We start from the raw sequence: 25894 nt of genomic DNA on the forward strand, positions 1-25894 counted from the left end.
TACATTGAGCCCAATCAACATTTTTTGCCAGCGTGTTTTTTGATGCGTGTTAAGATTGAACGTAAGAGACAAAAACAAAAAATACATTGATGCCTTTTAATAAATTTAATGCAGAATTAAAAAAAAATTAAATGTAAAAGCTTGTCTGGGCATCAACTAGTGGCCATTTTGCACATAAAATCAGCTTACATGGAAACGCAACGACTGCAATACTTTTGAAATACCTAAATATTTTTCGCTTACATATTCTTTGGACAATATTTTACGAAATCACACACTAATTCACACAATTAGTCAATAATTATTTGATATTATTCGTAAACGGTAGCTTTTGTTGCTAAAAATTATTCTTCAATTTTTAAGTAAGCCTTAATTTTACGAATATACAAATTCTATTTATTTATTTATTTTTATGTACAAACTCTGATATGATTTAGAGTGTTTCAGGTTAAAAAATGAATTATATGAAATATTTTTTGTAAAACTAAGCGTGTTGATTTTGATTTGTTAAAATTTTTTATTTTTTTTTTTTTTTTAATTAAGTCACACTAGAAATAAATGCTTCATTTAGACTACAAACATAATAATACCAAATAAAAACCATAAATATAGAAATAGTAATATCAATAAGGAGCAAAAATACTTAGCAGGGATTTAAAAATGAGAACCTAACCTTAAAAAAAAATCTTAACCAAACCTGCACAATTTAAACTTCTAAACGAAGCGTTGCTTGTTGCTTAGCGCAGCGATTCACATTAACGTTGATTTTATCAATAAACGAAAAAAACAAAATGTTTTTGCGTTTTTACAACAATTTCGCGGTCCAACTCTGGTGGACCTTTTAAATGCCATCGCTCATAATCAGCTTTACTATTCATTCCCTACACCCACGCATTCATAGAATATTGAACAATAAATTTAAAATAAGTTTAAGAAATTTTTCGAGCCAAACTGCTGTACTGTTTAATTTTTTCGATTGCCACTTCAAACAGTTCATAAACTCGATTTTTTTTTTTGTTTTGGTACTTTCACACAATAATTTAATTCTAGATTCGAATATATTTATAGCCGGCCAAATATCATCACTTTAGCAGCATTCTTTAAAACATTTTAGGAAATATTCTATACTGTACAACAACAACAATATTTCTTTCGGTAGCATAGCCCCAACTGTCATGGGATTGCACGAAATTCATTCCGAGAGTCCTTTGAAAAGTCCGTGCGTACTCAGTGAGTTGCCACTACTGACGCATATCGAGGTTGTTGTTTAGTAAGTAGCATCGCTTGGCAGAACACACACCAAGTTTCAGCCAAATCGATTTATTTCTTTGTGTTTGGCATTCGTTTGAATCGAGAAAGTCGAGTGATTTTCAAAAACAAAAGATCAAAAATGGATGAAAAAGAATTTCGTGTGTGGAATTTCACGCCTAAGCAGTTGTGGTGGTCGCATAATTAATGGAAATTAGGCTCCAACTCGTTTCACATCCCACCTATTCTTCAGACTCGGCTCGCTCGGACTGCTATTTGTTTCCCAATTTGAAGCAATGGCAGGCGGGAGAAAGATTTTATTCAAACGAGGTGGCACAAACGACTGGCTGTTTTTCAGACTTGCACAAATTCTATAATTCGGTAGCGATCAACAAACTAGAAAAGCGTTGGATGAAGTGTAAAAGTCAAAAAGTTAAGCAGTTCTTATGTTTTGCATGTACTTTTCAAACGACACTCGTATTTTCTGCTTTTTTACTAAGTCTACATCGAGGTAAAAAGGATTTACCTCAAAAAATTAAGCAGTTTTTATTTTTGCACTGATTTTTCAAACGACACTCGTATTTTCTGCTTTCTTACTCTTTCTTAGTCCGTATCGACTAAACTACAAAGTAGTTTACCATTTATGTTGTTGTAATGTCCCCAAAACACATTTGGTAAATGAGATTTTGATGCACACAAAACTAGGTTGTTGTTTTTGTTGTAACAGCGCAATCAATTCCCCCCTAAATGTCTAGGGAGTGCTGCTGAAAAAACAATGCCTGGCCGGATATACATACAGACCTACTTAAATTAATTTGGATTGTTCCGGTAACGCAGACGCCGACTATTGAGGGAATGAAACGCGGCATAACTAACAAATGCATTAAACTAAACGCAAATAACTTTTAGAATTACTAAATCTCACTCGCTCACAAAACTCTTCCGCACAAAACTCTCACCTAAAACTAACTATTCTCATTTACAAATTAATCTGTAAATCTAATTTCCGTATAATATCTTTAGCCTTATTGAGGCTAGCCGGTCCATGTGTGTTTGTCGTTGCCATCTTGTACAAATCAGCCATATATTTCTCGATATTGTCCATTGTTGCGCCATTCGGCTGCGTAGGTATGGACAAGCTGGACAACGCATGCGCCAACTTCGCCTTGAACTTATCCAAATACAATTCGAGCAAACGATTCTTCTCCGCTAGCTCGTCATTTTCGTTGGTCATTTTCTCCACACCAAATTTCATATTCTCCACATGTTTCTCCAGCACAGCATTCTGTTGCTCCACATCTGTTTTGGATTTGCGTAGCGTACGCAATTCCATATCGAAAACTTTATTGTGTTCCAGAAATTCATTGGTGAAAATTGGAATTTCGCCGGGTGTTGCGGCTGTTGCGGCTAAGAGTGATGCTGCAGAATTTGCGCTTGTTGTTGCTGTTGTTGTTGAGTTGCTATTGTGATTACTGCTGGAGGTGGAATTGTGGTTGTTACTGTTGTTGTTGTTTGTGTTAGCGTAAGCGGTGTTGTTGTTGCTATTGCTACTATGCTTGCCGCCTGTCTTGGGTGGTGTTGGTGTGCGCTTACGTCTCGACTTATTGTCCACGGTTGTTGCAGCTGGAGTCGGCGAGTTATCCTTTTCCGAGCTGTGGCGTGTTTTATCTTTGCTGACGGCTGTGGTGGCATTTGGCTCCTTATTCGGTGATTTGATGTTACCAATCGATTGTGATTTCTCCTTCAACACCGGTTTTCCAGCTTCGCCGGGACTTTTGCTTTTTTGTTTATCCTTGGCCAGCTCGCAGGCCAACACATCGGGCCGCTCTTTAAGGAATGTGTCCAGTTCGGCGAGATAGCTGGAGGGTAGAAAAGAGATGATGGGTTAGATAACGATAAATAACTGTATTAGTTATTAAGAAAAACAATGTATTAATTATTAAAAATTTAGTATAATTAAAATTTTTAAATTTTATACTTATGAATACAAAATTTTATATTTATAAAAAAAATTAGATTAATTCTTAAAAATATATTGTATAAAATTTTATACATTCTGGGCAGGAAATATATTATACAATTATAAAAGCAATGCAAAAGGTAAAAAAAATGTGTATTTGTCTTGAAACAGAAAAACGAATATTCACTTGTCTGTATATATTTTGTTATTTACAATGCATATAAAATTTTTTTTTAAATTTTAACAAACAGGCTTTGTTGGTTATTTGATCGTGCATCGCCTCGCTTTGATTGTAGGCGCGCGTCTTGATGTGGTTGCACAATGGGGGGATCCACAAATTTATGCCGCCTTTGAACAGCAAATACCAGTAGTTGTCCTCTCAGTTATCCTCTGAGAATTTTGCCTTTGCCTCCCAAGAGGCGCCTGCTATACTTAAAAACTTTTTCTCCTATTTTATGTGCATCTCGCATCACGCAGAAACCCATTCGGCTACGACGGCCACCTTAAAGGGCATAAACATTCACCATGCGCGTAGGGGGAATGCTTCTTAAGGGGTTACATACGCCAGGAATCTTCAAAAAATCGATTTTTTTTTCGATATTTAGGAAGCATAGTATCTTGAGAATATACTGTGATATTTATTGCGGAAATACCAAATATTATAGCTTCTACAGCCCATCAACTAAGCAGAGAGCGGTCCGCGCGCTCCTGTACCTCAAACTTTAAACTCGTTTTTCTCGAAACTACTTTTTGCGGCACTATCGGCATGATAACTCATAAAGTTTCTAATATTTTTTGATGCGGTTTTTTTTAATATTCGAGAGTGTTTTGTCTATAGTCTGCCGAGCCGAATTTTTGATATTTTTATTACAAATTTTTATATATATATATATAAATTAAAGTGTGACCTTTATGACGTAAAACGCATACTTTTTTTTTAAATGCCGTAAATTGCAAAATTCTGCGAAATGCAAAAATCCGGCAGACAGACTATAACTACCACTTTATTTTACAAGATTTTTTTTTACTTTTTACAGATCCATCAACATTTCAAGGAGAAAGTATGCAGACCGTGGAGCAACTTTTTTTTCATTGTACTTTGGGGCACGTGATTTTTTATATATAATACTAATTCATGAAGCAATAATTAAAGGTGATGTAAGTAGCCAATTTTCACCCTGTGTTAGCCATCTTGAAGCTACTTAATAAATCCGTGTTGTCCTCTTGGAAAAGCTACTTTTTATTTCAGAGCAAATTCTAAAGAAAAAGTACTCAAAAGCGTAGAAGTTAAAATTTTTGCTGAAAAAGTTAGCAGGCAATACTGTTTTGCCTATTCCATTTTGCTTAGACTTTCGCATCTTTCAATTCTATTGAAAGTTCTGTGAAAATTACATTACAATTGTGCTTTTCATTGCGATAAATAGCTACCATATAGCCACATTTAGGTAAGTCTTTTAATAAAAGCTAATTATTTTGTAAATTAATGGCATTTTTCACTATTTAGGTCGATTATGTCTTACATATCGTGGTAGTCGATTATTTGGAGTCGCCTTTCTGCTGCCGAAAACTACCGGTTGGTGAATTTTCATAAACGTAAGTCCAGATCAGACATTTGTATAAATTCTTATTAAACTTTTTCATTAATAGGTTTTTAGAACAGAGTTTTTGCAAATATAATAGTGACCACCTTGCATACAATACATATACTACAGTTAGTAAGTTCTATTAGAATATTTGCTAATAAATTGATTTTAAAAGCTTTTATTTGTAGGACTTCACAGACGAGCAAGTGCAGTGGAAGATGTGTGTTGAAGAGCTGGTTTTTAGAAACGAAGGCATGTATTTCTACCGCGTATTTCTACCATTTCATAGATGACATTGATCGTGCTGTGTATGATGGTGCAAATACCTAGTAAGTGTTTGACATGTGACGGTCATTATGTGCCTAGTTCTGCTACCACTGAAATCAATTTGGCTTCCGAACTGGCTCTTCACGCTACCCGATCTAGAACAATATGCTGTACGTAAATGCATGCGCAACACCTACACGAGCAAGTCCTCGCGCTTTACGTCTACATTTACATGTAAGTTGTAGTGCTATATTTATGAATTAACAATTTTTAAGATTTTTGGTTTACAGGTTTTTGATTTCTGCCCGAATCATCGCAATTACTAAAAGTGGATTAAGCCGGCCATACACATACAGTTTCAACTGATAGTTTAAACTGAACAGTTTAAACCGTCAGTTGAAACTGTACACTGTTGAAGCAAACACACATACAGTTCAATTCTTCAGTTTTGGCAATGGATTCGAAGAAGCAAGACGATAATAACAGATTTCTTCTTAGCACCAGGTTCAATTTCGTCCAATTTTTTTGCTAATTTGGTATATGCATCATCTCTTTTCATACGGTCATGATAATCATGACTCTTTACTTGCCAAAGACAAGGTTCCGATCGATACATTTCAATAAAATCGCTAATTATTTGATTAGGTTTATTACGCGCCATCTTAACTACGCGAAAATTATACTTTTAAAAAGGAATACCACAGAATACAACACACCTCCTCTTAATTGAACTGAGAAATGTACAGCGAACCCCCACACACGTAATAATCAGTTTAAACTTTCAGTTTAAAAAATTGAAAATTTCATTTGTCTCAGTTCAACTGTAGAGTTGAATTGAACTGAAACTGAAATATCCACACACGTGGATGTTAGACTGTACAGTTGAATTGTACAGTTTAAACTATCAGTTGAAACTGTATGTGTGTGGCCGGCCTTATGTTATCAATATAGAAATTTTTCGATGTATTAGTTTTAGACTATATGAATATATTTTCCTAACTATACTAATAAAATATTAAGGTAGACAAATTTTAAACAATAAACTAATAAATTTATAATTTTTTCAATTTTAACTCTTCTAACTCCAATGTTTTTCTTACGTGGAGGAATGATCGACTGAACTTCTGCTTTCGCAATGTCTTTGATAGCTTACACGAAGATGCTCTTGAATATATTGCCGGTTACATAATACGCAAATTAAACTTGACCGATTGTTTATGCAATGAGCCTACATTTACTTGGGTTGACACTTTATCTAAGGGCGGATTAGTTAAACCAAGCACCGAGTTCTTAGATAAAATTAAAATGTTGGAATCAGCGTTTAACCAATTCAACGGCAGGGAGCTTTACGGTGGGATATCATTTTTAAAAAAACATCATTTTTGTAAAAACAGTTATGAAACGTACATTTACGTTCGTACGGTACTGAAATGAGGAAATTTGCAACACGTCGTAATGCAAAGGTTACTAAACATGGCTTTATATGCATAAGAGTGAAATAATTTTCCAAAATATTTTTGTTCACTAGCTGCATTTCCATTTTAATGTAATGAAAATACTCCTTTAGAGACTCCATTTTTTTACTTTTGTCTCGTTTCCCATCTAACTAATATTTGTTTTACAACTGCGAACTAACTTAAAACACATATATAAGTAACATCACATATTTCTGCGTGTAATCCGAAGGTGTTATGCGTTGGGGCTCGATATGTATCAGCCCATGGAAACAGCAGAGTTCATTGATACGGTGAATGATTGGTTCGATATTTTCAATACAAAGTTTTCGAATTTTCAAACTGCTGCTGCAAAAAAGCCCTATGGGATGGACTTGAGCCAGCAGGATGAAATAATAAGTAAAAATACATATACAGTAGGTTCTGTTTTTATGCGGTTTTGAAATAGTGCGGTTTTTTTTAAATTAAAAAATGCATGTCGACCTATCGGGAATTGTACATATAAACAAGATTCTAAACCAGCTAAGCAAAAACTCATCACAGATTACATCAGAAATATAATTTTCAAGAATACAATATTTTGTTTAAGCGATTTTATTTAATTATTTCATATTCATGCGGTCTATGGAACGTATCTATAGTTATAATATGGGACTAGTGCCCTTTTTTATGCGATTTTATTACATTATTTCAGATTTATGCCGTTTTAGCATTTGAAACGTATCTATAGTTTTACTATAGAACTAGTAGCTTTTTTTATGCTGTTTCTTGCGGAACGTATCTACCGCATAAAAACAGAATCTACTGCAGAGGTATATGACACAAATCCATGGGAATAGTTAAGTTAAAAATATAAATAATTAAGTACCACTTATAAAATAACATAAAATTATTCTATGGCTTACAAGGACCTTTTTCAATTTTTTACTACATTTTCAGAAAGGGGATAAACTTATGCCCTTTTTTCCCTTGCTTCTAAATTGCATCAATGGATTAAGTAGCATCCGAAATCAGATGTCAAACTTTACTTAACCTTGTATAATTGAATCATGTAAGTAGCCTAATTTTCACCCTGTGTTAGCCATCTTGAAGCTACTTAATAAATCCGTGTTGTCCTCTTGGAAAAGCTACTTTTTATTTCAGAGCAAATTCTAAAGAAAAAGTACTCAAAAGCGTAGAAGTTAAAATTTTTGCTGAAAAAGTTAGCAGGCAATACTGTTTTGCCTATTCCATTTTGCTTAGACTTTCGCATCTTTTAATTCTATTGAAAGTTCTGTGAAAATTACATTGATTAATAGCTGCTACATACCCACATTTAGGTAAGTCTTTTGTTGCAGATTATCAATCTGATTTTTTGTTAATAACTGCTTAAAATTTATATACACAGGTGTGAAAAAATTTGTACACAACGCAAAATTAATACTTCGTTGCTCCACCTTTTTGCTTTTCAATAGCTTGTAGCCGGCTTGGCATCGATTCCACTAACTTTTTGCAAGCATCAGGGCTTATTTTATTCCATTCTTCCTGCAGAGCAATTTTCAAGAGTTGAATTGATGTACACTGCCTTTCCTGCATCCGGCGACCTAATTCATCCCACAAATGCTCAATGGCATTGAGGTCGGGACTTTGTGCAGGGGTTTTTATTACCTTTGGACAGTTATATAACAACCAGCTCTTGACGTCATATGAGGAATGTTTGGGATCGTTGTCCTGGTAGAATTGAAAACTACTTTCGATGCCTAGTTTTCTCACGCTTTATTTCAAATTTTGTTTCAAAATTGTTAAATAAACGTGTTTATTCATTATTCCATCAATGAAATGCAATTTTCCAACTCCTGACGCCGCCATGCATCCCCAAACCATTACAGATCCAGCACCGTGTTTAACCGTTTTTCTTAAATTCTTGCCTTCCAGCTCCTTGTTCGGTTTGCGTCACACTTTACCCCTTCCATCACATCCAAATAAATTAAATTTACTTTCGTCAGTAAATAATACCTAAAGAATAAATATTAAAATCATGAAATTGTTATTTTTTCCCCCACTTACAGTGCTCCAAAAATCGAAATCCTTAGCCATATATTGGCCAGCAAAAACAAGCCGGTCATTTTGGTTTTTCTTGCTTATTAAGGGCTTCTTCCGCGCAACTCGGCCGTGAAAATCATTTTTTCGAAGAAGTCTTCTTATTATTTCGGGATTTACCTCCACCCCAGAAGCTTCTTTAACCATCGCAGTTAATTTTGGAGCAGAAATGAATGGATTTTTCTTCACTTCCCTTAGCACCATGCTCTCATCTTTGGAGGAAAGCTTCTTTGGACGGGTTCCACGATGCTTATTTGCAATGAAACCATTTTTATTGTATCTAGCAATAATATCGTGCACTGTTGACTTGCTTTTTTTTATCAATTTCGATATTGCTCGCTCAGATTTTCCATCTAAGTGCAGTTGAATTACTATTTTGCGTTCCTCCAATGTAGACTGTTTACCATTACGCGGCATTTTGCAAAATACTTTTATAAACTCACCCAATGATTGACAAGGCAACAATGAACAATAACTTTTAATACAAGTATAGAAAATTTAGAAATAACGGTATGCATATTTGCAAAACATGGTTTGCCCGACTTTAAATGTGAGACAGAGAAGTGGCCTTTTTCAGTTTTTTATACATTAACATTTTATAAAGCAACTTGGAATATATTTTTTTTGTTGTTTTTAAATAAAACAATTTTTGTGAAAAAACAGAAAAAGGTAGAACGTGTTTTCTTTCATCAAAACATAGTTATTATGTCTAGAAGTTTTCGTATGCATCTGCCTGACTTTGAATGTGGTGACTGTATATAAATTTATCTTTTTTTAACACAAATTTTATACTTCTAACTTTGCAAATCTCGTTAAAAAATCAAATGTATGATTAACGGACGTGACGAAATAAAAGTGGTTTTTCCTCGTTAAGAGTTTCCACTATTCTCAAGTTGTTTTATTTATTACTTCAGTGTAGGTTTACAAATGGCACATATAGATTTCAATCCGATGCATGGTCAAAATACATACATATATGACACAAATCCATGGGAATAGTTAAGTTAAAAATATAAATAATCAAGTACCACTTATAAAATAACATACAATTATTCTATGGCTTACAACGACCTTTTTCAATTTTTTACTACATTTTCAGAAAGGGGATAAACTTATGCCCTTTTTTCCCTTGCTTCCAAATTGCTTCAATGGATTAAGTAGCATCCGAAATCAGTTGTCAAACTTTACTTAACCTTGTATAATTGAATCATGATACTAATTTTTGTAAAAAAAAAATTTAAATAAATTTTTTTATAAAATTTAAATAATTTTTTTTATAAAATTTAAATAAATTTCTTTATAAAATTCAAGTACTAATAAACAGTGTATACAATTTTTTATATTTATTTCTATTGTTATCCCTTCTAAAAACAGTTTTTCTTTTAGCGCATTTTTCGCGCTCCTGGACGTATGTAACCCCTCAATACTACAAAAAATATAATCACGTCACTGCATTTGTGACTAATTTTACTTAAGTATAGATAAGAAAGCTAACAAGTGGCGTGTACATGAATATCGAATTTCTCATTGCACCTATTGAATACATTCAATAGCTATGTTAAAAAGAGTATCATATTATTCTAACATTCAAATTTTCCCCTTCAATAATTACAAGAAACAATGTTGTGCTACTTTACATATGTAGCTCCCTACAATGCTACAGCTACAACTACAACAGCGGCGAAACTTGCATAACCTGTTAAAATGTACGTTATTTAAGAATATCCGTGGTACATACTTTCAAATGTACTTACATATGTATGTATGTATGTATGAGCATATATGCAAAATGTAGCATGGACATCTTAGCAATATGTACCTGCATACATTTCAATATATATATATATTATATATGGCTATAGATAGATACATAATTTATGGGAATTCTTTAACTTTGATTGTACACTCGTATATCCTCTCCACTACAGAGATATGCTAAAAATTCACATGCGATGCTATTATTTGTATTTGTATGTGCGTACAAACATCGCATAGGTACAACATTTTCACCTCCGCAATTTGCAAACGAAAAGTGTGCCTAGTTAATGCCTAAATAAAGTTGCCTAGCAACATTATTTTGCATAGACCAGAGCAATGTACATACATACATATGTATGTAGGTACGCTTTAACTTCTTTAGATCCTCGATGCACATATCCACAAACATAGTATATATACATACATATCGCACCCTAAATACAAAAGGGTCACAACTCAAAATACTAAGATTTTCAGGAGAGACGAAAAACGTTTTATGTAAAAATTATTGTAATATTTAAAGAAAATATTGTTCCATCATGAAAATATACAACATTGAAGAAGGTTCTACTATATTTTTTTCAATTTTATATTATGTTTGCGAAAATAAAACAAAATTTTGATTTATGACTCTTTAACTGAATTTTTTTCGATTAACTAGTGATATTATCTTAAGTTGTGCCTTTTTAACTGATAAAATAAGTTTCCTAACCTAATTGAACTCACTTTTCACAACTAAAGAGGCACAATGCAAAATAATATAATACCGCGAAATTTATCACTTTTTGCAGTTATAGAGGCAGAACTCAAAATAAAACTCTTTATGTGTAATAAAAGTAATCAGATCCTTTTTCTTTTGTGTCTCTAATATTTATAATTGTTTAAATAGAATGCCTGTAGGTAGCAAATAAGTTGTATATCAAATGGTGACGCTTTTAACTACAAGTATTGTACTTCAGTTAGGAAAAATTCTTAGTTATTGAGCATTCTCGAAACTACCATGAACGAACATCTTTGCTTATTGCTTGAACTTGAAGCGATTAATGTCAACGTTTACATAAGTATTTATATGTGTATGTTTGTATACAACATATATGTAGATGTCACCTAGGCAAGTTGTTATTCACTTACATACCCCTCCTTCGATTATTTAATCACTCACCGTTGTTTTTTTTCTTACATACCCCTCCTTCGATTATTTATTAATCACTCACCGTTGCTTATCCAGCTCAGCTGCTTTCTTATAGGGCGCTTTTTTGTCCTCTCCCAACTTCTGCCATTCTTCACCGATAATTTTTGTATGCTCAATCGCTGTTTTGGTGGGCAGTTCCTTACGTAGTATCTCACGTCGATCATTCATATAACGAACATAACCTAGCGCACAAAAAATAATTTTAAACCAGCATGCTAGTGGATTTACGAATATGTAAAGTTATGTTATCAATATGAAATATGTAAATCGCATATTTTGTGCGAGTATGTACATATATACATATGTATGTATGTATATTTGATATTGTAATGCAAGCAATATTTTCTTGCATGTGTATGTATTAAGTTTTATTACATTACATATACCATAATCTGTTTCATTTCAGTATTAATAAACTTGTTTATCTACTAACCCGTGAGTGGCATCTTTGGCGCACCGGCCACTTTAATCTTACGCCTTTTTAAACGAAATTTTTGTTCATCATCAATTGTGGAAGCACCTGCGCTGTTTCGTTTGCGGCTAGCTTTTTGTATCGCTGACGGTGTATGCTGACCCATTGCATCTTCTCCATCCGATAGCGATATAATGGGGATATCATCATCGATCTGTATAACTGTTGTTGCAGCAGTATTAGCAGATGTTAATTTAGCAGAGTGTTGTTGGCATTTCAGCTCATCAGCTTTGGCGAATTCCGCAGTGGCTGTGCTTTTCGTTGGCTTTTCTTGCATCTTGATATCCATATCCTCGATAGCAATTGAATCAGTTGAGTTAGTATTTGCGACTGTTACAGCTGTTGTTGTTGTATTATCCTTTGTTCTTGTTTCCGCTGTTGAAGCCACAGCAGCAGCAACACATTTAACAGAATTACTACTACTAGTCACGTTACTATTGCCGCTGTTCTCTACGGACAGCGTCGGCGCTGTTAACGATTCGTTCATCTGTTTTTTGTTGGACTCTACCTTTGACTCAACAATTTCCATTCTGGTTTATATACGAAATTAGTTATAAAAAAAATACCACTTGATAACAGGCTTTTTAGTTTATCTATACTGTTATTCTTGCCGTTTTATTATTCATCTGCTATTCACAACACAAAATATTATTTGATTGCGGAACTCACAACTAACGTACATTATCACACGAATTTTGCTCAACATATGAAAAGGCCGCTGTGCTGGGTATGTTTAACAAGGCCTTCACAGAAAGTCGCATGCTACACACAGGGTTGCAATGACAGGCACTAGTGAGTCAGGCATGTAATGAAACAAAAACGGTGTATATAAATTACAGCATAGAGTATATTATGTTAATTTATTACAACAACAAAACAAAAAAATTGTAAAATGCAGCTCTTACCTGAGCTGTTTTCCTACAACGCGCGTTTTATACGTAGCGCAAATCCCAAATAGGGATAACTACTGTTCAATACAACCCTGTTAATTTCTAGGTTTACCTGAAATTTCCGCTTTTATTTAATAATGACATCCTATTGCTTGGATTTTAAATTAACAATTTCGTTACAATAAAACCGAGCAAAACACACACCAAGCAATTTTCCTACCTATGGTCCTGTTCCTATACCTCAAAATTTCGACTAATTTTTTCAAGGGTTTGTTTGGTCATTTAAAATAAACTATTTGAAAAAGTTGCCGCTGCTGCACTAGCGTCTGATAATTTTATTTCCCTTACACCTCTAGAACTCAAGCAAAATTTGAAAAAGAAAAACGTTTTAAAATATCTTCTCATACTTATACAGAGTTGCTTGAAACACACATATTTATGCATGCATGTACGCCTATATACATATATTCATGAACGAATTAATACTTATTAATGTTATATTAGAATCAATTTCAACTATGATACACATTCGGGAAAATGTTTGGAAACGCTTTGTTCTCTTTTATGCCGTATATTCGCTGTTGAGCGGGGAACGTTAATGATATAGAGAAATCTCACCAGATGTTGAGCGGTCATGTCCATCATCAGCTGTACGGTGTGTTCAATATGTTCTGAAGCAGGATATAGAGAACAAAGCAAGGCGAATTCATGGAAGGCAATGGAAGTAGAGCAACTGAGTTTTAAATTTTATGCCATGAGTGTTAAAGTGGCCGATTTTCTTATTGTTGCTTTGTTGACATGCTAATTAAAATTTTGACAACCAAACTACCAAATTGTAACAAAAAAATGCATGTACACAAATATGATAAAATTTAAGATTGCACCTTCGGAATTTGCTGCGACGTCAAGCCTTGGGAATATACAAACAAAAGGAAAGGAAATTACAAAAATAAACCAACTCGCTGTCAAACATGCAAAATGACAGACCAGATATTGGCAAAACAGTCAAGGCGAATTTATTATTATTATAATAAATCCACCTTGCAATACAGTCTTCAAATATTGCATGACATGAATTGCCAACTTCATTTAATTTGGTGTCTCGATTGGCAATTTATCAAAAATTTAGCATTGAGATGTCTAGTCCTGGGATATGGATTATATAAAAGCTCCCACACACTGCAGAATTTATCAGCCGGATATTTAGTCGGTCTCTCTTAAATCAGATTTAAAAGATATGAAGGTGTGCACAGTACGACAACTTAATCGCCGCCGGGTAAATAATTGGATGTGAAGCCCAATTTCAATCAAACTAAAAAGTCTGCCAACACACATACACATGCAAAAATTTAAGTTTTCGGAAAAACAGGGTTGCCATAAGAAATGTTAAAAAAGTTTTGAAAAAATGTATGTAAATTACTTTTGAAATGTTTGTAAACCTTCTGAGCGGTTTTCTTCGTATGCTTTAAAATCAATGTTCATAAAAAATGTGTTTTTTTCTAGTTTTGAAAACTACTTGTGGCATTACTGTAAGGGCGTATTGACAAATCTGAAAATGTAGCTCTTACTTGAAAGTTGAACTAAAAAAAGAGGTTGTCTGTAAAGTCGGTTTACTGACGATAGTTTAATGTGATAACGTCATAAGAAAATACTAATTGAATGGTTGCATTTTTCAAAAGAAAATTTTAATTTTATTTGTTTGATAGATATTTTGTATGGATATAGAGAATGAGTTAACATTAACATAACATAATATACTTTAGCATAATATAACATAACAGAACATAACATAACATAACATAACATAACATAACATAACATAACATAACATAACATAACATAACATAACATAACATAACATAACATAACATAACATAACATAACATAACATAACATAACATAACATAACATAACATAACATAACATAACATAACATAACATAACATAACATAACATAACATAACATAACAAAACATAACATAACATAACATAACATAACATAACATAACATAACATAACATAACATAACATAACATAACATAACATAACATAACATAACATAACATAACATAACATAACATAACATAACATAACATAACATAACATAACATAACATAACATAACATAACATAACATAACATAACATAACATAACATAACATAACATAGCATAACATAACATAACATAACATAACATAACATAACATAACATAACATAACATAACATAACATAACATAACATAACATAACATAACATAACATAACATGCTGTTCAAGCAAGGTAACGACGCATGAGCAAGATAACGACGCATTTTTTGGTGCGTGCAGCTGGCTACATAGAATTATAAGACGTTATCACGTCAAAAAATAATAATAACATTAAAACAACAGGTATTATTAACAAACTTGGTTTTATTTTAAATTCTTCAAGTGAATCAAATTAATAATAATCAATAAGAAGGCATATGCAAATACAAATACGTGAATTTATATATGTACATTTGCGCATATACATACATACACATATACGCTCACTTAAGTAGGAGAGAGCAAGATGTCGAACGTTGCCGTTCGTTTGCTTTGTTTGCTTTGTCGTTCGTTTCGCGCTTTCGCTTGCAGTTCATTCAAGGTAACGGCAATGAGCAAGGTAACGACAAATGAGCAGGGTAACGACACATTTTTTCATGAGTGCAGCCGGCTAAATCGAATTATAAGACGTTATCACGTCAAAAAATTAATAGAAACAAAAGCATGTGCTCATATAAACTTTAAGAGAAATCTATAGACAGAGGCCTGTGAAGCATTAGAATAATTATAATATAATTATGCATATGTTTATATACGTTTAAATGAATCCGCTCCATAACACAATGAAACTTTATCATATTGAAATTCAACGGGGCCTTAAGGAGAAATGAATGAAAAACCCGAAATGCCTGACAAGGTGATGGCAAACGCAGAAAAAAGATCGCAGTTTGTGATTGCTAATAAAGGAGGCCACTTGATTAATATTGTATTCGAAAAATAGTTTTAATAAATTGTAAATAAACAAACCAAATAAAAATACCTCACCTATAAAAATCAGTTGTTTTTGTTTTCAAAGTTATTCAATGTTTTCATACCGACATAAAAGATGGCGCACCCTGTATACTGTTAAACGTTTTTCCTATCGTTTCTTCAACAACTATTAGCTGTAGATAAAGTATTTACAATCCTCTACCACCAGAAAATTCTAACACAATTCAATCTGCATTTAGTACATTCTCAGATAAATCTCCCATTTATGATTTGGACTCGAATGACTTTTCAACATGCATAGAAATAATTTGATACTGTTCTAAGAACGAAATATAATAAAAAGTCTCAAGTCCGATTTGACTTACCTTACTGTAACGCTTAAACTCTCCTCCAAAAAAACAGAAACCCTTAATGAGTATTCGCTTTCACTTCACCTGGTCCAAGTTCACTGAAGTAAGTTGTACTTATTTTATAACATTGGAAACAGTTTTCTGAAAAATCTATTATAGCAATGACGCGTGTGAAATTTTTCCGATTAATAACCGATCGCGGTAGAAAGGATAGACTCAATAATTTCTTCATTCCGTTTTAATTATTTTTCGCCTGTCAATAATTGCAATAATAACAGCATTTCATCGATCAAAATTTCCATTTCGGCACAAATCTAGGGATGCTAGATATGAATGAAACCCTTAATTACATAGTTGGTAGGAATGCAACCCTACGAAGGTGGTTTCCCGACGATTTATTCTGTAGCGTGAGCACACACCACAGTAGCCCGGCTATGTGCTTAGTTAACTAAAAAGTCTGTAGTGTGTGGTGGTTGTAAATATCCGTCTACGTACAACTTTTGCGTAGGTGTCGCTTGAAAAGCTGAAGGCGTTCATGTAGCCAAAGAACAATGTCGCATTGCTAATCATCAGAAGTACTTAAATGTAATATAGAAAATTAATTTGAAATGAATTCAATACATAGTACCATAGCAACATATGTAAAATGTAAGATTTTTTTTTGAAGTGAAAACTTCTTTAGAATCGTTGGGAGTGATTTGAGACTCGATGAAACGAAAAAGCGACACTCTTGGCTACGAAGCGTTATATTATATGTTGATATACGTATATGTGTGTGTGGCTGCGTACTGCTGAGCCACGCTAGTATAGTGAGTATTGTAGTATGTACCTATACTACACTGCCTATTACTTGCTTTGGTGTTTAGTTCAAGCGTCATACGTATGTATGTTTGTATATGTGCTAGTACGTATGTGTGCGCGCCTGCGTATTACGGAGCCACGGTGAGCGAGAAGGCATTATGTATACCTATACTACACTATCTAATACTTGCTTAGAGCAAGCGTCCTACAAATGTTTGTGTGTATGTTAGTACGTCTGTGTAATATACGCGTTACGGCGCTCATAATAGCAACCGCGTGTGCTGTATTGCGTCCGTATTTTTATATTCGTAAATATTTTCATTTTTAAATATTTACCGCAATTATGCCGAAAAATAATGCAGAAGAGTGTCGTGAATATCGACAGAAAAAAAACAAAAAGAAAATTAAACTAAAAACCAGATTGAGCAATGGAAAAACAGTTTTAATTGTGGCAATTTATATTTCACCGAATCAATCAATAAATAGCATCACGGAATTCATTCACGAAAATTTAATAAAGTATACACCAGAAGTATCGCGGATACTTAGAAAAGATTACGATAAAGTTCCAATGATTTTATGTGGCGATTGAATCGAAACCAAAGCATTTGTATCATATTTTAGCTATCATAAGCCACTCGTATCATTTGTTGAAATTGAAAACTTTGAGAATGAATAATAATAAAATGAAGAAAATAAAATATCAACTTTATAGCAATATTATAATGAACCTATAATTATCTTGCTCCTAATGCTGCTTTCGTCTCATTCTCTCTCAGTTTGTTTTACGGAAGGTTTCACTTCTATCGCGTCTAACCGTTAGACTGGTATTTTTTTTTTTTTTTTTTTTTCTTTTTTCTTCCGACAAACGACCTAGTGCCACTGTCGTACGTTCTAATGTCAATGATTAAAAATGAAATGTAGTGTTTATTTTAAAAAAGTCCAACAATATATAATAATAAATAATAATACTAAAATGTATTTATTCAAAATATGTTGAATTAGGAATAAATTTCGTAAATGCACCTATTAATGCAAATTATAATTTTTATTAGGTTTATTATGCATAATTTACCTATTTTTCGGCATAAAACTTTGTCTGCCAAAACTTTGCCAAGCGCTCATCGTAGCAAGCACTCGAATTTCTTAAAGCGAAGGCCAATAGGACGCGAAAGTTGTATGTAGACAGGGCCTTATAGTGCCAGCACTCACCGATGCTATCGTAGTCCCTTACCTTTGTCCGCAGGATACACAAAATTGAGCGAAACTTATCCCGTAGAAAACTACTGCGTTCTTTTAGTTAGATATTTATACAATACATCGGTTGCCATTGATATTTTTGTACACACACTTTTACACATATCTGTGCAAGGCAAATCTATTAAAGGTGGTGTTGGTAAATCAGCTGATTTGTTTTTGACGTGATAACGTCTTATAATTCGATTTAGCCGGCTGCACGCACGAAAAAATGCGTCCTTGCCTTGCTCATTAGTGTTACCTTGCTCATTGCCGTTACCTTGAATGAACTGCAAGCGAGAGCGCGGAACGAACGACAAAGAGCACAATCGGCCCCCGCGTTCGGCAACGTTCGACATCTGGCTCTGTCCTACTTGAGTGAGCACATATATGTATGTATATGCGCATATGTAGGTAATAATAAATAAATTCACATACTTGTATTTGCATATGCCTTCTTCCTGTGTGCATGGTAATGAACCATTTCTCTGTTGAGAATAGCTCGATGATAGAAAAAGTAGGAAATGAAAGGGAGTGTTTCGCGTGTAAAGTGTCTTGAAAACGGCAAATCGATGATAATGCCTCTTAGTGTTGTTGACTTATTAACGTCTGATGCACAATCGAAATTGAACATATCTTTCAAGAATTTGATAAATGTTTCGTAATTTTTCACCCAATTTTTTTGTGTAAATGTAACTTGATCAATTCCATTGCGATTCCAATTACTTCTTCGCTATATCCATACATAATATCTATCCAACAAATAAAATTAAAATTTTCTTTTGAAAAATACAACCATTCCATCAATATTTTCTTATGACGTTGTCACGTTAAACTATCGTCAGTAAACCGACTTTACAGACAACCTCTTTTTTTTTTCTTTCGCCGTGTGCATGCGGCTGTCAGTTCAGAATGAAGCAAGGCGAATTCATTATTTATTTTCTAGCTTCCCAATACTTTGCTTTGACAATCAAACGTACATAACATTGTTGTTGGTCTAGTGCCACCACCTTTAATGATTGCGTCTTGCATTCGCGTTACCAGTTACAATTTTTCATTGAATAATATGCCAAAGCCAAAAACCACCAAGGGCAAATAGTTCATCTATCTATAGTTAACAATATTCAACATTGTCTTTAAGTTATTTCAATAGAAATAAAATTTTTTCTTAGTTTATTTTGTAAATGATTTCGAGATGTACTGTTTGGCAACACTGTGTGGTGAGAGAGCAGTCAGCTGACGCGATTCTATGGAAGCAATCCAAAATCCCACGTGTGTCATCTACGATACTACGAAACGGAACGGTGATGAGAATTCATTTACATAGGGCTCTCATTAGTTTCATCGTGTCAGCTGACACGGGCGAACGATTAGGTTGGTGAATGTGAGCACCATTATTTTTTAGTTTCGAAACAGTGACGCATATCTTCTATTTTGAGTTCTCCTAATAGTCAAAAATTTGCTTACTTTTTATTTCGTTCATTCAATCAACAACAAAGTACAAACCGTTTTTGTTTTTGCTGCACTTTTGCCAGCTTTAAATGAGCCTTAACTTATGCTATACACTATGCTTAAATTGTATCATTGTAAAATAAAAAACAGTTCGCTTTAAAGGGTTTTGTATATATACTCCGAACACCATAAATATGCAAATACCGGTTGCAGATATACAGTGTTGGAAAAAATAAAAGAAACGATGTGAATTTTTCTTTCTTTTGGGTATATTTCTTGCAAAACAATTTTTGCTATTGAAGTTCATATCTTTTTATAAAGAAACAGTTTTATATATAAAAATAGAGGTACTCAACTCTTGCTACATTTTTGTAAAAAAGAAATCATGAAGTTCATTTTATTGTCCTTGGAAAAATTAATAGAAACGACGTCCTTAAAGCTAATAAACATAAGTATTTTTCTTTAAGATAATTAAACAAAACTTTTAAAATTGTAAACAAATTAATATTTGGTTGTTGCACCCTGGGCTTTAATGACTGCGGTGCAGCTCCGGCTCATTGAGTCCACTAACTTGGCACAAACTGATGGGTTTGTACTAAACCATTCTGCCTGGACCTTTTCCCACAAATCTGCCTTATTTTTGCCTTATAGGCGGCAATTCTCTTCATCAGAATGCCCCAAAAGTGCTCTATTGGATTCAAGTCCGGGGATTGTGAAGGCCATTCTACTAACTTGACATTGTTATCCTGGAACCATTTCTTCGCCAGTTTAGAGGAGTGTTTTGGGTCGTTATCTTATTGAAACTCCCAAATCAATGGCATTTCTTCTTTGGCATATGGAAGCATAACATTATTTAAAATATTTACGTAGTCCGCAGCGCACATCTTATCTTTAATCCAGAATAAAGGACCAACTCCTGCCGACGAAAAACATCCCCAAAGTAGTATGTTACCACCTCCATGCTTCACGGTCTTCAACGTGTGCTTTGGATCGTATGCGGAGTTTTTAGGTCGTCTTACATGTACCTTGCCATCAGACCCAAACAAATTAATCTTTGTTTCATCTGACCATAATACGTTTTTCCAATTTGCACGCAGTAGATGTTTCTTTGCAAACGATAATCTGCAGGTTATGTTTTTTCTGCTAAGGTATGGTACTTTTCTTGCACTATAGGCCTTTAATCCCCCAGATATTAATCTATTTCCGATTGTTCGACTGCTTACTGGCGCTTGTAAAACATTTCTCAATTCTTCTGAGGAAAAAAATGTTTTTTTTTTCGATTCTCGTATAAGCAGTTGGTCAAACTTCTTTGATGTTGCGCACTTTCGTCCTCGTTTTTCCTCTGTAATTTTAAAATTAATCGCAGAAAACACTTTTTTTTTTGAGCATTTCATTAAATCGGCAATCCGTGACATAGAAAGGCCATCATTTTTTTAGTTTTTTTATAATTTCTCTTTCATTAACAGTACAGTGTTTACCACGTCCCATTCTGAATGCAATATTCATAAGATAAGAAATATTTTATGAACAAGACAATAATAAATATAATTTTTTACATAATTTTCCAACAAAATATCAAACAGTTTAAAAATAACAGTATGTTATTAATTTTAACTGTAGCTATTCAAAACGAAACGTTTCTATTTTTTTTTTTTTCAACTAAAACACGCGGTTCTGCACCAAAAAGAATACTGAGCCTAAATATTTGCGATTATAGGTATATACTTACAAATTAAAAATTTTATATGAAATATGGAGTGATTGTCGTTTCTATTATTTTTTTCCAACACTGTATATACCTAACTTCTTTGCCGGCTGTCTGACATTTGTATCGCGTACTTGACATTTTCTTTATTTTTTGACGATTTCGCTTTCTGCAACAATCTTCACAACTGTTGGCAACGCGTTTGTATTCAATTCCATCGGCGAAGATTTCAGTTGGTTGGAAATGGTTGTGTTGTTAGTATAACGTGTCGGTGTATTCAGCGCATTTGATTTAGAAAATTTCCAAATAGTTATAAAAAGAATTAAATTTATTGTGGTCACAAAGCAAATGTCGAAATCGTATAAATGAAAGGCAAAGTGGCTAAAAATAAAAATGAAGTGTGGTGCTTAATCAAGCGAAACGAATTTGAAATGAAATAAATTACACGACGACGTGCAGTGCAAAGGAAGCTGTGAGATCAAAAGAAAAAAATACAAAAAAAAATTGAATAAAAGGAATATTTTATAGTAATAAACTAAGTTCGACATATACAACTTCTACATTTTTCACGCTTTAACAATAATATCAAAGACTCAAGTGCTCAAGTACTTAAAAGCTGCTAACGCCAAACAGGAGTGAGGGGGCGTCGTTTTATCAAATACAAGAAAATAAATAAATAAAGAACGCTTGCGGCAGTTAAGTAAAGGAAAGAAGACCTACAGAAACGCTGCAAGTCGACACAGCGAAGACTATACATTTCCATCGCATCATCTTTACTTACCTTTCTTCAAAGCGACCTCAATCGGCGCTAACGACGCCCAAGCGGCGTTCACTATTAATAAGGAAAATTGCAGTACGTGCTTTTGTGTTTTTGTTAATAGAGAACAAGCAATTTTTATATTAAATAATTTGCCTTTTGCGCTTTTGAGTGTGAGTGTTGTTGATTACACAATTGCTATATTTACAACAAAAAACAAAAAAAAGTGCTTGTGCACATCATTGAAATATGGCGTTCAAAGCAATCTTCTGTTTCTACGGTCGGTCCGTGTTGTATTGAAGCTGCCTGTCTCTAGTGGCGAGCTTTTCTCAATTTTTCTATCTCTGGCGTTCTTTTAAGAGTGTGTTTTCATTGTTCTAAACAGGTATTTCGTGTTCCCAACGCTGCTTACTTTGCTAAACGACCGACCGACCATTTGGTTATATTTTCATGCAACTGGGTTAAGATTTGCGTCTGCAACAGAATGAATAGAGTGGCAAAGAAGCCATATATGAGTACATAATTTTGTTAAATAATCACGTACGATGTGCCGCCTACACAAGTGCATACTACATAGGTATGAACATACATACATACATCTGCTGTTTTGGCGTCTTGGGTGTTAGGGCGCGAAATGAAGTTCAAGTTAATCGGTTGCTGTAGCTTTGTGAAGAACTAAGTAAATTTTAGTTGTAATTTAAAGGGAAATTTTTTTTCAGTGCAAACTTAACTATGCTGAATTCTTAAACTCAGTTTATTTTGAGAGCTTCAAAAAATAGTAAATAATTTTGCCCTGGTAAACTGGCCCTAAATAGGTTTTTGTGTATAAATTATTCTTATAAACGGAAATACTGCTGTTTCCGTGGCGCGGCAATTTAATGGCGGATTCTTATAGAACTCGACAAAAGAAAACGAAATGAAAGAGTAAAATTTTTTGATATCTCGCTTAGTTTTTGAGATATTAAATAAAAAAATAATAATAATAATTTTTTCTTCAGTTTCGATAGAATTCGGCGAGATAAGACAAAATATAGGGGTAAAATTTTTCGATATCTCGTTTAGTTTTCGAGATGTGTTTTATCATCGATCAATGTGTTTTATCATTTTTGCGTAGAACTCCTTATCGCGTGGGCGGCCTTTGGCCGCGCTTCAAAAAAATAACCCTCATCAGTCCAACTCCGGCTACGCAATCCACAGAATTTTTGCGTAGAACTCCTTTTCGCGTGGGTTGGCGAAAGTTCCAAAGTTTCTTTGTGTGAAGTTCCAAAGGGCATTTTGAAGGCAAATAATTATGAAATTATTATTGCCCGAATAGTTTGGAGTTATAGTGTTCCTTAACACCTCACTAACATCTCCACCAAGTTTCATTAATAAAGACATAATAGTTTGCCAAAAATTGCCCAATATATATTATTCTAAATTCCAACCTTTTTTTTATTTAATATCTCGAAAACTAAGCGAGATATCAAAAAATTTTACTCATTCATTTCGTTTTCTTTTGTCGAGTTCTATAAGAATCCGCCATAAGATTGCGGCGACACGGAAACAGCAGAATCCCCTTATAAACTCTTGAAATTTGAATTGGTCGCGCCGAAGAGCACCAAGAGATTTGGTAGTTTCTAAAACACTCAGGCTAAAAAGCCCATTGTATTTAGAGCTCTGGAAAGAGGGTAGATAGTCAAGAGGGGAAAGAAGAAAAGTATCAGAGAAAGAGATAGGAAAGAATAGAGACAGCATAAACTATTCACTTCACCTATTGTTTTATTAAAAGTTTTTGTTGTTGTAACAGTATAAAACTCTCCATAAATGTTTGGGGAATGCTGCTGGAGGGACACACTCCTGATAAGGTTATAGTTATAATTTCGGTTAGTCCTTTCATCCCGTAAAGTAGAACCCACTGTTAAAGCGTTTGCTAGATGCAAGTCACAAGGGCTAAGGCCGATGACTACAATGTGTAAGATAAGAGTATGGCTTTGCATGGCAAAAAAAAAAAAATTCTTCGACAATTTGATAACAAATAAAAAGGTAAACACGCAAAATAGCTAATAATGTCAACATACATATGTTGGAGGTATGTTTGTATTTTAAAATAACCAACGAAAAAAATCCGGAATCAAAAAATGTATGTATGTATACGTACCTATTTACATACATACAGGGTGGGCCATATAGCGTTTGCTTTTTGAACCACCTATTTTTTGAGAATATTAACACAAATGGCATGTCAAATGTGTTCATAATTTACTTAAAGATTTGACATTTACGAAATGGGGTCGCTATACGCTTGAACAAAATTGGGAAATATTGCGAACCTATTTCCAAAGTGGTGAGTCTTCTTCTTTTCTGATTTTCACATCGGTACCTACGTCAATAAGCAAAATTGTCGGATTTGGGGCTCAGAAAATCCACACGTTACTGTAGAGAAGCAAATGCATCCACAGCGAATCACTGTTTGGTGCGGTTTTTGGTCTGGCGGCATCATCGGGCCATTTTTTTTTCGAAAATGAGCCAGGAGCCGCGGTTACAGTAAATGGCGAGCGTTACCGTGACATGCTCAACGAGTTGTTTCCAAAAATTGAAGAGGATGACATGGACGACATTTGGTTTCAACAGGACGGTGTAACTTGTCACACTGCCAAAGTTACACTCGAACTTTTGGCTACCGTCTTTGAAAACTGAATAATCAGCCGAAATTTCGAAATCAATTGGCCGCCTCGGAGCTGTGATTTAAGCCCGTTCGACTATTTTTTGTGGGGAGCCGTTAAGGACAAATGCTATGCGAACCATCCAGAGACGATTGATGCTTTAAAACACGAAATCGAAGTTGCCATTCATGAAATTGGAGCCCAAACAATCGAAAATGTGCTTAAAAATTGGGTTGATCGAATGGCCTACTGTAAAGCCAGTCGTGGCAGTCATTAGAACGATATTATTTTTCATTCATAAATGACAATATTCAATCTTCAAAATAAAAATAAAAACAAATTTTACATGGCCCACCTTGTATAAACTCATTAAATATTCTGCTCGTCCTTGTGACGAAGGTAGCTTCGATTTGCAAAAGTTTTACCGATGTAGTTTTAGAAGCTCATATAAGATTACTAAATTAGAAAACTAACGCGGTTCAAATATCTGTTTTTTTTAAGAGACACAAAACTTGACCTAATTAACAAAGTAAAAAATGCGGCTGTTAGTATTTAGGTAAGCCGGTTGTAGTATGTAGAAGAACTTCAAATTCATGCAGCTGGATGCAGTATAAAAATTCATAAAGTTGGGTCTTTAAGTGTTTTTCGTTTTTATGGTTTGTATATATCTCGTAGTTGTATAACCTATTTCTACCAAAAACTTAACTACTGTTAGGAGCTCTGTTAAGTTTCAGAAATATCAAGCGTTTTCAACGCAATAGATTTAACATAAACAAGAAAGATTTTTGTTTATATATAAGGTGTGCTGACAACAGATCTATGAGATCTAAAAGTTTACATTTTTTCGATTGCGCGTAAGTTATTTTCAAATACTTTGTTTATTACAGAAAATATGAAGGGGAAAAGCACTATTCCAGCACCTAACAACTTGGCTGCGCCTAAGAATAACATAAATTTACGTTTGTTACATCAATCGCTGTTAACATAACATTTTGTATAGCCCCTTAAACAGTTGCATACCGGAGCAT

At 33.9% G+C, this 25894-nt stretch overlaps 2 protein-coding genes across 3 annotated transcripts in view; one reads left to right on the top strand and one right to left on the bottom strand.

Moving 5' to 3' along the window:
• The window catches only part of LOC129236851 (multivesicular body subunit 12A), a 132380-nt gene that overhangs the window by 45458 nt on the left and 61028 nt on the right, over positions 1-25894 (top strand). Inside the window, exon 1 of one of the 2 annotated variants that reach the window (XM_054871112.1) lies at positions 22001-22317. The exons of the other annotated variant lie outside the window; for it this stretch is intronic. The gene's annotated coding sequence lies outside the window, so the exon portion shown is untranslated. Of the gene's footprint in view, positions 1-22000; positions 22318-25894 lie in introns of those variants that run through there. 2 annotated transcript variants of the gene reach the window in all.
• LOC129236850 (high mobility group protein 20A) lies at positions 1761-12802 on the bottom strand. Its single transcript, XM_054871110.1, has 3 exons — positions 11975-12802; positions 11564-11723; positions 1761-3107 (listed from the first exon to the last, which is right to left on the bottom strand). The coding sequence occupies exons 1-3, from the start codon at positions 12540-12542 to the stop codon at positions 2228-2230; spliced, it is 1608 nt and encodes a 535-aa protein (XP_054727085.1). The 5' UTR covers positions 12543-12802; the 3' UTR covers positions 1761-2227.

The sequence above is a fragment of the Anastrepha obliqua genome, chromosome 2 (genome assembly GCF_027943255.1).
Source record: "Anastrepha obliqua isolate idAnaObli1 chromosome 2, idAnaObli1_1.0, whole genome shotgun sequence".
Lineage (NCBI taxonomy): Eukaryota > Metazoa > Arthropoda > Insecta > Diptera > Tephritidae > Anastrepha > Anastrepha obliqua.

Bases quoted from the DNA above. Each gene is read 5' to 3' on its own strand.
- LOC129236850 (XM_054871110.1), bottom strand. From the start codon at position 12,542: ATGGAAATTGTTGAGTCAAAGGTAGAGTCCAACAAAAAACAGATGAAC. The intron at 11,724-11,974 runs GTTAGTAGATAA...TTTGTGCGCTAG, and splicing joins GCCAAAGATGCCACTCACGG to GTTATGTTCGTTATATGAAT. The intron at 3,108-11,563 runs GTGAGTGATTAA...TCTACCCTCCAG, and splicing joins GCTGAGCTGGATAAGCAACG to CTATCTCGCCGAACTGGACA.